Genomic DNA, 12,659 nt, shown 5'->3' with positions numbered 1-12,659 from the left:
TGGTGGCAGCACGAGGAAAGCAGCGGCTGCGTATCTGTGCCAGGGCGGCGGGCAGAACGGGTAACGGGTTGAGATCTCTTCTGGTAAACTCCCGCTTTGTCTCGTTTGTGTAAGAGTCGATCGGGACACACAGAATGCGATTTACAGATACCGTCAGAAAAACTGTATCGAATGAATTACAATCTTGATAATAATTCTAAATGAATAGTTACATCCCTATTGATAGTTTCAGAAACCTTTTTTTTCTTTTTTTTTTCCCACTTCTTCAGTGCGCTGTCTGGAGATGACAACCAAAAGGAAGATTATTGGCCGCCTGGTGCCATGCCGATGTTTTCGTGGTGAGGAGGAAATCGTCTCCGTGTTAGATTACTCTCACTGTGGCCTACAGCAGGTGCCAAAAGAAGTTTTTAATTTTGAACGGACGTTAGAGGAGCTTTATCTAGATGCCAATCAAATTGAAGAGCTACCTAAGGTAATTACTGTTCTTCCTGTAGTGCCAAAGTGGGAGCTGTGTTCTCAAGTGTATGTGCGATGTGTCCTTTCACAAGGAAGTCAGACTTACTCTTGCACGGGTGGCCTGCTTGCTGTGGGCCATCAGAGTTGTGGCTTTTGGCTCTAGAAGCTACATTTCTCCTCTTATTTTCTGCAGTCTCTGGAGAAGTCAAACAGCAGAGACGCTGTTCGTACAGGTTTGCTGCAAGGGGAGCAGTAGGGCCCTGTGCTGCTCCTTGCTCCATAGCACAAGAACCCAGGACACTGACCAAAGTCCTTGTTGAAAGAAAGGTTTACACAGGAAGCAGTTAGTGATGATCTGTACATGGAGTGATCCAGAGGACGCTATGGGGCAAATTATCTCAAATTTGGATCCTCTGTAGTGATGCTTTTGAAAGCAAACTCTGTCCACGTAAGCTGTATATCCTTACAGGAGAAATGCCAGTAGTACTTGACTAATATTTGCTTAATGCTAAGTGTTTTCCCGTGTTGTTGAAGTCTTGCAGTGAGGCCACTGTAGTTAGGCTTCCTGTGTATAATGCTCTGCCGAGAATCTTCGGATTTGGTCTTCTAGTGTAAGAAATGAAAAATTTCTGTATGCTCACGTGCTGTAGAATCAAGAGGGCAATGTAGAGGAAGAAAAAATTAACAGTATGTGCCAGCTACAATACATAATTAAGCATGATGTAATCCTTTTCTTAATTTATTTTTTCTTAATGGTAGTGGAAGATGCTTACAAGTCTTTTAATTGAACATCCTTCTACTGTAATCTATTCTTTCTCATCTCCCAATTCATTTATTTGCATTGCACAGAAATTTTACACAAATTCTGTTTGCAAGTATAGAAAGTGTGCTTTTTTCCTTACATGATGTTCCTGTAGTCAGATCTGATGGTTCATTGCTAAAGATTGTAACCCCATCAGGAATTTTTCTTACAGCAGAGAAGACAGTATAGTTGTCAGGTCTTCAGGGGTCAAAGAAAATGATACAGAAAAGTGTCAGATTTCTCCTAGTTCTGGAAAAGACAGAAGAGGAATGTGGAGTTGGTTTAGCCTTGATCTGAAGGCTAATGAATGCCTTCAGGACTATTTTGCTTTTAATTATAATATAAGGTTAACTTTGCATATTTTAATTATGCTGCTGCAGAATGCTACAGAAGGATATGTGAGTCTCCAGTTTAGCTGAAGGATTCTGTTACATTTATCTCAAATTTCTTGAAAGTATGTACCGTTGTGATATTTAGAATTATTTGTATTGCATACTCTCAGACAAGTATATCAAACCTCAGGATGGAGAAGCATTCCGCAATTCCATGTGAAAACCAGGGTGCAAGGTAAAGAGGCTGATGGCATAAAGTTGGGATAAGCAATAGTTACCCCTGCCAAGGTCAAGCTCAGTGTGGGTGAAAGCTTCACACTGTGTTGTGATATTGTGTGTGTTGTGTAGGTTACTTTGAAAGGAAGCAACAAATTAAAAAATCCTTTGGAGAGATTGAAGTAGATTGGATTATTTTTACACTTTCATCTCATTTTTCATTGTTTAGAAATACTAATTTGAAGCTAATACTACGTATTGAAAAAATCCTTTAAATCAGTCTACGATTATGTAAATAATGTTGTTTTACATGGTCTCGTTGTATAAGAAAAGCTTAATGGGAGACTTAAATTTGCTTCCTTTATACAGTTTGTAATTTTTTAATATCTTAAGCCTATTTTCCCTTATTAATCACTACCTTAAAGGCAACAATCCAAATGATTTCATTCTCAAATTTTCTGCTTCAAATATTTTTTTGCTACCTGTCTGTAGACTGCCTTTTTTCTGCTATTTAATTAATATTCTAGGTGGGAGAATGCCATAATTTATTAAAATGGTATTATAATCCCTAACATTATCTCTTTATTTCGCATAGCAATCTACCTTAAGCAGAGCTTTTCTCTATATGTGAGCTCAAATAATTGCTTCTGGAGAAAATGTGTCTATGCCAAGTTGTATTTCATATTTTACAAATATTATCTCTGAAATTACCCATAATGTATTGTAGTATTAATTGCTGCCTGATACTCTTGAATTGAGTAAGTTATTTTGCAGGTCTGATGCTTCTGATGTATTAACTAATTCTGCCTATTGTTTTTTGAATCTACACCTTACATTTTGTGCCCTGTGATTTATATATTTTTTTTGCTGTCTCATTGGAGCAGTATTTCTAGGTCCTAACTTCCAATTCTTTGCATTTTTTAGAGGTTTAGAATTGTTCTGTAATTGTATATTTTCACTTAAACATAGCCAAGACTCTTCTTTCGTTGGCTTTTGACTTCGTTCTAATGAGCTGCTGCAGCAAGCACATCCCTCTATGTATGAGTCCAATGAGTGTCATTGGCTTAAAAAAAAAAAGTTTATAGTGTAGTAATTGGTGAGCAGGAATGAAATATGTATAACACATCTAACGTGTATAACGTGCAATTTATATTGCATAAATGAAAGTTCTTCCCAGCAGAAGAATACTTCCCTTATAAATGTTAAGTAAAATCTGCACTTGGACAAAATTAATTTACTTGTTAATGACTTGGGGAAGATCCATCTCTCTAATGATAAATTCTGGAAATAGAATTTCCACCTATTTTTTGCTGTTGGGCGAGTAGGGGTAATGGGTATCAGTGATGCTAAATGTGCTCCTCATCGGAGAGAGGGCAACCTGGTGCTTGATGTCCTCGCTGCAAACAGGCCGTACGGGCAGCGTGCAGCACTGCCGAGGCGAGCGCGAGCGAAGAGCTCGCCTACATCACTCTGCAGGTGTTTAAATCAGCTCTTACATTCTTTTGTCTGTTCTAGTAATATTTTCTAATGGCCCTGGAATCAGTCAGCCTCTATTTGTACGTGCCCACGCACTTGAGACATGTACAGTAGTAGTCCATTGTTATAACTTAAATCACAGCATCGTTAGTTCCACTTGGTCCCCAGGCGAATAGGAATAAAAGTGTTTGAATATACAGTATATTGATTGCATGAAAATCCTGATGGCACAGCCATAAAGCACTAGAAATTGAGAAAGATACCTTTGAAAATCCACTAACTAAAAAAATATGAACGGTTTTGGGTGTATATAACTGTATTGCTGCTCTTCTATTATTGCTGATAAAACAGTACATCACAAAATTACTCCAGAAGGAGTATTTTTTCTCCAAGAGAATAAGTTCTTATTGTCTGTCTGTCTTCGCCGGTTCTGCAGTCCCTCTTGAGAGTTTTCTCTAAGTTATCGTTGTCCTTGAGCGGGGGAGTTTGGCCTTGCAGGGTGTGCGGGGCCTCTGCGTGTTCCTGTTCCCGAGCAGGAGCTGCAGACCCCCCTGGAAGTTGTTCTCTGTCACATTTCTGAGGTGGTCACCTGCTGCGCGAGAAAGTGTAGTGCAGACTTGGCATTTGTACACCATTTGTGTATTAATTTTTGTAGATACTTAGCGGATTTCTTTATTTCCTTCAGCAGGCGATCGAATGATAAAAAATCATTAAATATCCTGCCAGGGAGTATAGAGACTTTGTTCTACTAGAGAAGTCTGAATGAACATGAGCAACAAAGTCTGCCCTAACAGAGCGCTAATGCTTGGGAGCACCTTTTGGGGGCCTGCAAGGGGAAATGGTTCTTCCCGGGGGCCCCCCGAGCTGTTTGGGGCCCGTGCGTGGGTTGCGTTTGAATTAGAAGGAGACGGAATTGGAAATTCTTGAAAATGTGAATTAGAATAAAACACTGGAATCGAAACTCCAGAATTTTGGTAGGATGTAGAGAATGTCTTATTTCAATAATGTCATAATACTTTGTTTCTTGATGGTAGCAAATTTTATCTGCACAGAATCAGGAAATCCTAAAATCTAATGAACAATTAGATTAATTTATGCAAACAAATATTTTACCTTACCACAAACCACTAAAAATTCTTTTTTTATATGGGACATTTCATGAAATAGCATGTTCCTACAAAATGCTAGGTACATTATGTATGCAACTTTTAACAGAAAATTCCAGTTTCTGAACTGTTCAACAACCAATCACCTGTGCTAGTTATTCTTGTAGTTTGTGTTATTCCTGTTTAAAATACTGTTCAACCTTTTAGAAAATCTTTCTCAAATAGTCTCATTAATTTTTTTCTTTTTGATTGTTGGATTTTTGTGTAGTGAAGATAATTTTGTGTTATTGATTGCCTTTGTGTATAAATAATGAATCTAACTTTTTTCTGGAAATGCTATGAAGTTTTTTTTTTTGTATTACAGCAACTGTTCAACTGTCAAGCTTTACGCAAGCTGAGTATACCTGACAATGACCTTTCGAGTCTGCCAACCACTATTGCTAGCTTAGTTAATCTCAGAGAACTCGATATCAGTAAAAATGGTAAGAGATCACAAGTATACATGTTCTAAAGAATTGCAATGGCTGCAATAAACTGCAGTAACTTCTGCTCTGCAAAAGTCTGTATTTTTTGGCTCAATGCAATGCTTTGCTGTGTGGCCCTTGCGAGCAGGCTGGGTAGGTCCCTCCCGTGTGCGCGTGTGTGTGCGGTTCCCAGGGCGCTGGGAGGAACCGCTCCGCTTGCTGGAATGGCTCAGGGGGCTCTCGGATGCATTCATGTTCCTCAGCACATAGAGCTGCAGGTGAGCAGCTACCCGCATTGACATTGCTAGTGACTAACCTGATGTGTCATCAGGGTTACAGTTACGTAACCACGTGCCCAGCAGTGCTTGCATGTCTGTGCTCAAGTGCCTGCCTTTTGAAACTGCAACCTGGGCACTCTGGGCAGGGTTGTTACCAGTGTAAACCTAGAGACTTTCTGGATTATATGTATGGACTCCAGAGAAGAAAGGGAGACTAAGAACGGACAGGTGGGCAGATCAGAAGAGGCACAACTGCTAGTTAGTGCAAGTGAAGTCTGTAACTCTATGCTATAACTGTATCAGATGATCATATATATCATTAAAGCAGGATTTTTTATTTCAAGATATATTATCTGTTGTGATATATTTATTTGATGCTTAAGTATTATCTGTAGACTGTAATATTGCAAATACATATTTTAAAATTTTATTGCTGAATTCTGAGTAGAATTTATAGTTGCATCCTGCATTAGCAGTAAAAAATATCAAATGAACTAATTATGAAGAAAACACGCTGTTCTTTTTTTTCATGTTTGTGTAATGCTTCTTTCAATATATTTTCAGGAATTCAAGATTTTCCAGAAAATATTAAATGTTGTAAGTGTTTAACAGTTGTTGAAGCCAGTGTCAATCCAGTCTCTAAGTGAGTATTGATAGCTTGTGCTTGTATAAAATTTATGCAAAGTAAACTAACATGTAAGGGCACAATATCAAGTTCATTTGCAAGGTTAATTCAGATTAATTTTTGGTTGTTTCAAATTCAGAAGTAAGGATGACATTTTTCTAGGTTGATGTTGCTATAAAAAGGTCCCTTACTACGCAACAGATGTAGTGTCTCTCCACACAGCAGAGGAAACTTTGGCAAAGCAGTCTATATACTGCAGGCTTTTAAACACAGAGGGTGGACACTTCATGTGCAGGGGAAATGGGCCATGCTGTGTCCTCATTTATCCTGGTCAGGATCTTGACAATCATTTTTCCTGCCCGAATCTTGAAACAATAGCCACAGAAAATCTGTGTTGTAATGAAGGCATTGGAAGGATTAAAAAAAAACCAACAAAACCAAAAGAAAACCAATAAAATGGAAGCCTCCTAAACTTGGAGCGGGGAAAAGGCTGATGTAGCTTAAATATACCAGGAGTTTGAACTTCATCAGGTGATGGCAAAAGAAGAAAACAGGCAAAAAAATCGCCTGTCAGTAAATTCCTGAGTAACTGGGTAGAAAAACAAGGTGAGAAAGAGAGAGAGTGTGTGTGTATGTCATCTTTCTTTTTATAAACATGCATTGTTATTATTTCCATAGCAACTTGAGCACCAGGATTAAGCTTTTAACTATTTTTTAGGCTACCAGATGGCTTCACGCAACTTGTAAACTTGACCCAGCTCTATCTAAACGATGCCTTTCTGGAGTTTCTTCCAGCTAACTTTGGAAGGTAAGAATTAGTCTAAAAAAACCTTGCCATTTCAAGTAAACCCAGTTTAGTTTTAAAGGACTGTTTAAAAGCTGTATTTATTTAAAAGAAAATACAGGAAGATACAGGTTTTGCCTCCTCAGCCCTATTTTGATGAATGATTGTTGTTAGGGAGAATTTTATGTCAGCAAGAATTTTATGATGAAGTGATGCAATTTGGTGGTTTAGGAAGAAGGTATGGGAAGAAATAGAAAATGAAGAAGAGTCCTGTCCTTGATCAAATGTGCTATTACATTGTGGGAAGGACAGAAAATAACAATATGGTCTATATCTATTGAAAAATGAACTGAAACAAAACGCACTGTGAGTCCGACAGGAGGACAGAAAAGACTTAGCATGGTTGAGTAACCAAAGCAAAAATAAGGAAGCAAGAACAGGAGAGATTTGCAAAAGACAGTAGAGCAGACAGATGTAGATGAGATTAAAAATAAATGCAGTAGAAACTGAGCCAAAAAGATAGGTAAGCATAAACCAGAAGGAGCCCTCCACTGCAGAATTGGCACAATTTGCTTTGATCATTTAAAAGAGCGGTAGGAGCCATGTGTGAGTTCAGCAGAAACAGCAGTTTCCTTCTCACTCCATTCCACTGGGAAGGGAATGAGCAGCGTTTCCACCCTCCTTCATGCAGCTACTCAAAATTCAGTTGTGGTTTAAGTCATGCTGCCAGGTAGTGTTTGCACAATGGTTCTGAAATGTGAGTACTGCTGTACGCAGGTTCTGGTTCCTACTAGTTCAAGCATTTAAGCATATGTTTGACTTCTGCTTAAAATACATTAAATTGGATGGAGATCCTTGGAGCAAAGGTATCTCTGCCCCTGTGGAGCTGCAGAGGTCCACACTGTAACAGCGCCAGAGGAAGTGGTGAGCTGTGCAACGGTTGCTTTTTACCCTGCAATAGATCTGGAAACATTTGAGATAAATTAACTTATGGTGTTTGCCTTGTTTGAGTGGACCAAATAATAACTTATTTTGGACAACTGATTCACGTAATTGTTCTTCAGAGGAGTCCAGAGAAGGAAATAAAAACAGCATAATGCAAACGTGGTTCTGAATCAATTTCGTATTATATTCAAAGCAACAATATCTGGGCATTTCATTATTAAACATTAAGTAGGCTCTCTTTTGTATTTCTGTCCGTTGAAATAAGTAGTTTAAAATGTTTCCTATAAATTCTTGAATGAATTCTTTGATGGAGCTAATTATATTTTTTTTAATATCACTATTTCTAGACTTGTCAAGTTGAGAATTTTGGAGCTAAGAGAGAATCACTTGAAAACTCTACCAAAGTAAGTGATGGAATATTTTAATAACTCCCTTCTCCAGAAGTGCAAAGTATTCTTATTGATAGCAGTGCCTTTGTGTCAGATTTGTTAAGAGTTACTTTTTCAAGTGTTTAAAGAAATTTTAGTGAGAAGGGATAAATATAAAATAAGAAGGGAGGTGGATATTGGTAAGCAACTGGTTATAACAACATCCAAAATCTATAATGTAACATTTGATAAAAGGACATACAAACAAACTATGAGGTATCTCTGGTTAGTGGTGATGTAACAGTATTTTTCTCTTCCAGAAGCAGTTAATTTGTTTAAAATGTAGTAATTGTGACCTTAGTAGAACTATCTCACTGTGATCTGCACAGATGTCAATAGTGTATTTTTTTCACAGTACAGTTTAGATGTTTGCGTTGTCAGAATATTGAAGAAATATCCAGTTTGATATTATTTCTTGGTACTATTTACAGAAAAAAATAGTATTTCTGAAGGATTTCTGAGTTGACCTGCACTTGGAATTGTGGGGGGTGTGTGTCCACGTTATAAGGGAGATTTATTATGGTGACACTAGACTGTGTGTGAGAGCTTGCTGATGCTCAGAGGTGTTTTACTCAGCTCATTTTCAAAAGGGCACCTAAGCATGTGTTTATCAAAATGCCATGTGTAGGCGCTTTGCCTTTGATACAAGGACGTATTCACAATTTTCTGTGGGCATCTGCCTAAAGGCAAAACTTTTTTAAAGTTACTTGCCATGCAGTATTCTTAGTATCAGTGGAACATGCGCCTTTTTTGTACGAGCTTAGCATTTTCCCTGTTTTGAATTACGTTTACTTTTTAGAAAAGCAGAAATGAACTGTGATGGTTCTGGCCGGCTCCCAAGGCCCGTAGGTGCGTGCAGGGGGCAGCCGCCCTCCGTGTCGTGGCGGGACTCCGGCTGCGCTGCCTGGGCAGCCCCCGGAGCGCGGCGCTTCCCGGCGGCGCGGAGCCGCTCTGCTCATGGGGGCGACCGGCCCGGCACGGGCGTAATCCCTCGTCCTCGTGTTCTTAGTACCATGGCAAGCCCAAGCAGCTTCAAGCAGTTCCCGCTGTGCTATAGAATATCAACATCGTTTCCTGTTCCTCATCGCAGATTCTGGTGACATAATTCACACAGTTCTGAACGCGGAAACGCGCTGTCTGGTTTTTGTGCACAGAAGGTGCTTGTCAGAGTCCACGGGAGATGGGTGCTGGGTTTGAGGTTGCAGTTTCCACAGGGGAGCTGGGTCCTACACCGTGTTTGTGTCTTTCTGGCCTGATTCTAGTGTGGTTTAAGGTGGTAAGTGCTTAATTTGCTTCAGTGGCAGCAGCCTGGGGCAGGCTTGTTGGACATTGTCGCTAATGGAAATCACCTGGTTTTTGTTTCTGTTTTTGTTTCTGTTTTTGTTTTTTTGCCTGCTGTGATCCTGTATTTACCAAGTGTCCAAGTGCTTTTGTTTTGATGGTTGCTGAACAGCAAATGGGGTTTGTCAGGTAACTTCTGTCCTTTCAGGTTTAGCAAAAGTTTGGAAGATGTCAACTGGAGGAGAGTAGCTTTTGTTCTCAATAGCATTATATTTGATAAAGTGATTGTCTGATTTTTTCCCGCTGTATGATTTTTAAAGTGAGGAAATTCTTTCATTTCTCTAACCAAGGGAAGCGTTTTTCAAGGTTATGTTTGTTGACAGTTCTGCGCTATGGCAGAAGGTTTTGTTAGATACTGAGATGAATTGGAAATGGAAGTTTTTGTTTGTGCAAGTGCTCTGAAAAATGATAGATAAAAAGCACAGCTGCATTCTGGAATAAAGTAGAGGTGCAAGGAAGTTGACATTTTTGTATCAAGTGGGACAAAACGGGATATCTGTGCTTTCTTGGGCCCCTTTTATGGCATTGAGCAGTTTTCTTGGCAGACGAAACCCAAAATGCACAGGGCAGTGCAATCTAGCTGAAAAAAGGTGCTGCAGCTCTTTCAGATACTCGCTTAAAGCTTTCCTTCTTGGCCTCCAATTTGTTTCCTGTAGCATAAGTAAATCAGATAACCTGATTATGTTGGTACTCTGTCCAGTAGTTCTACTGTAAGCAAAAACACGTGAAGAAAAGCAAATGATTTTGTTTTAATAATACAAGTGATTTTTATATGCTAACTTCTGCTAACTCAGTGCTACTACCATACTAGGTGCAATTTCAAAGTTGTTCACAGGGCAGTTATTAAAACTAATATCCTATTCTACCATCTGCTCTCTGCATATATACATCTATATGTGCATTTTTCTTAACAGAAACTGTGCAGTATTTTGGCATGAACATGTATTAAATGTGTTTCGTATGTACCGTAGCTCTCTGTTTGCTCTGTATATCAACAGTAGCTGAAAGGCAAGGCTTCTAAAGCTACTGACAAAAGGACCAAGGTAAATAGATCTAACAATAGTTTGCTGAAACGCGGCTTTCTAACCAGAGCATGGATCTCCAGAGTGTACCTATTTAGCACATGTTACATTAAAAAGTAAGAGCTTTTGGACTTCTAAATTTGTCTTTTTAGATAATTTTATCTAAAACATGACGTGGCCAAAATATTGTTGTATAGGCAGGTGCTTCCCTGATAGAAAGTTAGTAATTCATTGTTCATAAAATGTTTTGAAATTTTTCATGTTTTTTTTTTCTGACAAGCATACCAAACATTTAAAATAACTCTGTCTTGCTGTATCATATGTTATTTTTCAAATGACAATGATGTGGGATGTTCCTATTTTCTGTATGCAATACTTTCTCTTCAGAAAATTACTAGTAGTCTGGCTGTTATTTTTAATAATTGCTTATATTGACAATGTATATTTAGTTGACAGTTTCTTACAATATTTTATGTAATGACTTATTTTCTGTTTCACACAATTTGATTAAATATTATTCAGATCTGTTGCCATGAGCTTTTGAGCATTCAGGGATATTTCAAATCTTTGGACAATATTTCAAATAATTTCAAATATTGTATTAATGTGTTAATTTATGTGACTAAAATAGAAAAAATTCTGTTAGAAGTTTTAGAGGCTTTTTGAGAAGCTGCCATACTTCACGTTTGAACAGTGCTACCTGCTGGGTCGCAGGGCTGCCTTTGGCTTGCCGAGCAAAAGGAGGTAACGTCACACGTTTTTACAGGCGTGGATTGGCCTTCCCGCTCTCTAGCAGGGTGGTGTGTCAGCGTGTGGCGTCCGGGACGGCAGTGCAGGGAGCTCAGCTCCTTGCAGCTCTGCCAAATGGCCCTTCTCAGTAGGTGTGTGCAGCTGGCGGGGAGGCCCTCTCATCGTCCGGGGTGTTTTTGGGCATTTCGTGATTAAAATGAGGGGGGAACTTCCTGTTAGCTCCCGTTGGCTTTGGATGGGACTGTGCTTCGGGGTTGAGTTATTCTGTGTTGACGTGTCCGAGTTTCTCAGAATTGTCCGTCTCTGCTCCGAGCTTTCCATCTCGCCAGTTGGTGATGTAGTTGAATCTGGATGCAGCGATGTGGGAAAACAGGCCGCCTTGGTAGGAACAAACCCAGAATTGCTGTGGAGGATGTCAGGAGTCCTGCAGGACAGCAAAAGCCCTCGGGCCCGTTTGCAGCCATGACTTGGCGAGGTCAGAAGAAGCTGGTGTCTGTCAACGTCTGCTCCGTTGGCACCCTTGTCCGGGGTCCTTCACAAGCCCAGCAGCGCGTGTCCCACCGCGCGGAGCACATCTCTGCTGGCTGCTCCTGCACGTACCGAGTGGAAAGGGAGAGCTCTCCCATCACTAACTCATGTTGGTTTATCCATGTGGGGACCTTCGCTCCTCGCATGGGTGCTTAGTTTCAGAGCTTCAAGTGAAGGATCTTTTCACTCCGCTTTTGGAAATCAGAGTGCCTTTTATTGTTTTGGTCTCTTGACTTTTTAGGAAATGTCAATAGACATTTGAGCAATCACTTCCCTGAGAAGAAATTTGGTCGGATTTTCCCATTGTGTCATATTTGTCCACATAACCACTTGTTCTGATGTCTGGAAGTGATTCTCTTGATTGACCTGGTGCAGATGCCCAGCTCAGTGGTCTGTAGTCACATTCAAGTTTCATTCTTTCCACCTTTCATTGATTCCCCTGCACATTCTCCAGGACAAGGCTTTCAGCATGGTAGCCTTCCCAAACTCAGAACACAGAAGCAGAAATTGAATTTTCCTGCTGTGACCTTCCTTTCTCTGAGCATCCCTTTTAGTCCTTTTCCGCAGACTCTGGCAGGCTTCCTGCTCCGGAGGTGCCTGACGAAAGTTTTATTATTTTTTTTTATGCTTTTTATCAAACATTTTGAAAGAAATTTTCTGGCATTTTATGTTTAATCGTTTTTTGTCCTGATTTGGACACATTTTCATCTTTTTGTAGGGTTTCTTCTAAATCTCTTCTGTTCTTCAGCCATGTTTTCCTTTTGACTTTCTCAGGCCCCCTTGACAGGTGGTATTTCATAGCTTTCAGCCTGCATATGCTCTTCAGTTTTCTCCCAGCAGAGATTTAGCTTGCTTATCTGGTAGAGAGGACATGTCTCTGTGGCTGTTTTCCCCTTGAAGTCCCCAGAGTGTTCCTGAGAAAGGCCGGAGCTGCTCGTTGTTCCTGACCGCCGCCGCGCGCTGTGTGTCCGATGCTCACTGTTCAGTGCAGGAAGGGATGCCCTGGCAGAGCAATTTCCACAGCACGTTACAGTCCTGGGAGTGCTTGTCCATGTCATGGAATCATGATGGTTGGAAAGGACCTTCAAGGTCATTGAGTCCATCCA

General features: G+C 40.0%; 1 protein-coding gene across 5 annotated transcripts in view; it reads left to right on the top strand.

Annotated features, from left to right (window-relative positions):
• Window positions 1-243: 243 nt before the first annotated feature.
• LRRC7 (leucine rich repeat containing 7) overlaps window positions 244-12,659 on the top strand; it is a 67,136-nt gene continuing 54,720 nt past the window's right edge. For all 5 annotated transcript variants that reach the window (XM_088531943.1, XM_088531945.1, XM_088531942.1 and 2 more), the window contains exons 1-5: window positions 244-472; window positions 4,753-4,870; window positions 5,695-5,773; window positions 6,474-6,563; window positions 7,832-7,888. In XM_088531943.1, coding sequence (XP_088388069.1) covers window positions 284-472; window positions 4,753-4,870; window positions 5,695-5,773; window positions 6,474-6,563; window positions 7,832-7,888 — 533 coding nt within the window. In that variant the 5' untranslated portion in view covers window positions 244-283. The remainder of the gene's footprint in view (window positions 473-4,752; window positions 4,871-5,694; window positions 5,774-6,473; window positions 6,564-7,831; window positions 7,889-12,659) is intronic.

This window comes from Tinamus guttatus, unplaced genomic scaffold, assembly GCF_059628265.1.
Source record: "Tinamus guttatus ecotype Peru unplaced genomic scaffold, ASM5962826v1 Tinamus_guttatus_pri_ptg000441l, whole genome shotgun sequence".
Classification (NCBI taxonomy): domain Eukaryota; kingdom Metazoa; phylum Chordata; class Aves; order Tinamiformes; family Tinamidae; genus Tinamus; species Tinamus guttatus.
The sequence above is the reverse complement of the archived record's forward strand: the minus strand, read 5'-3'. Positions and strand labels throughout refer to the sequence as shown.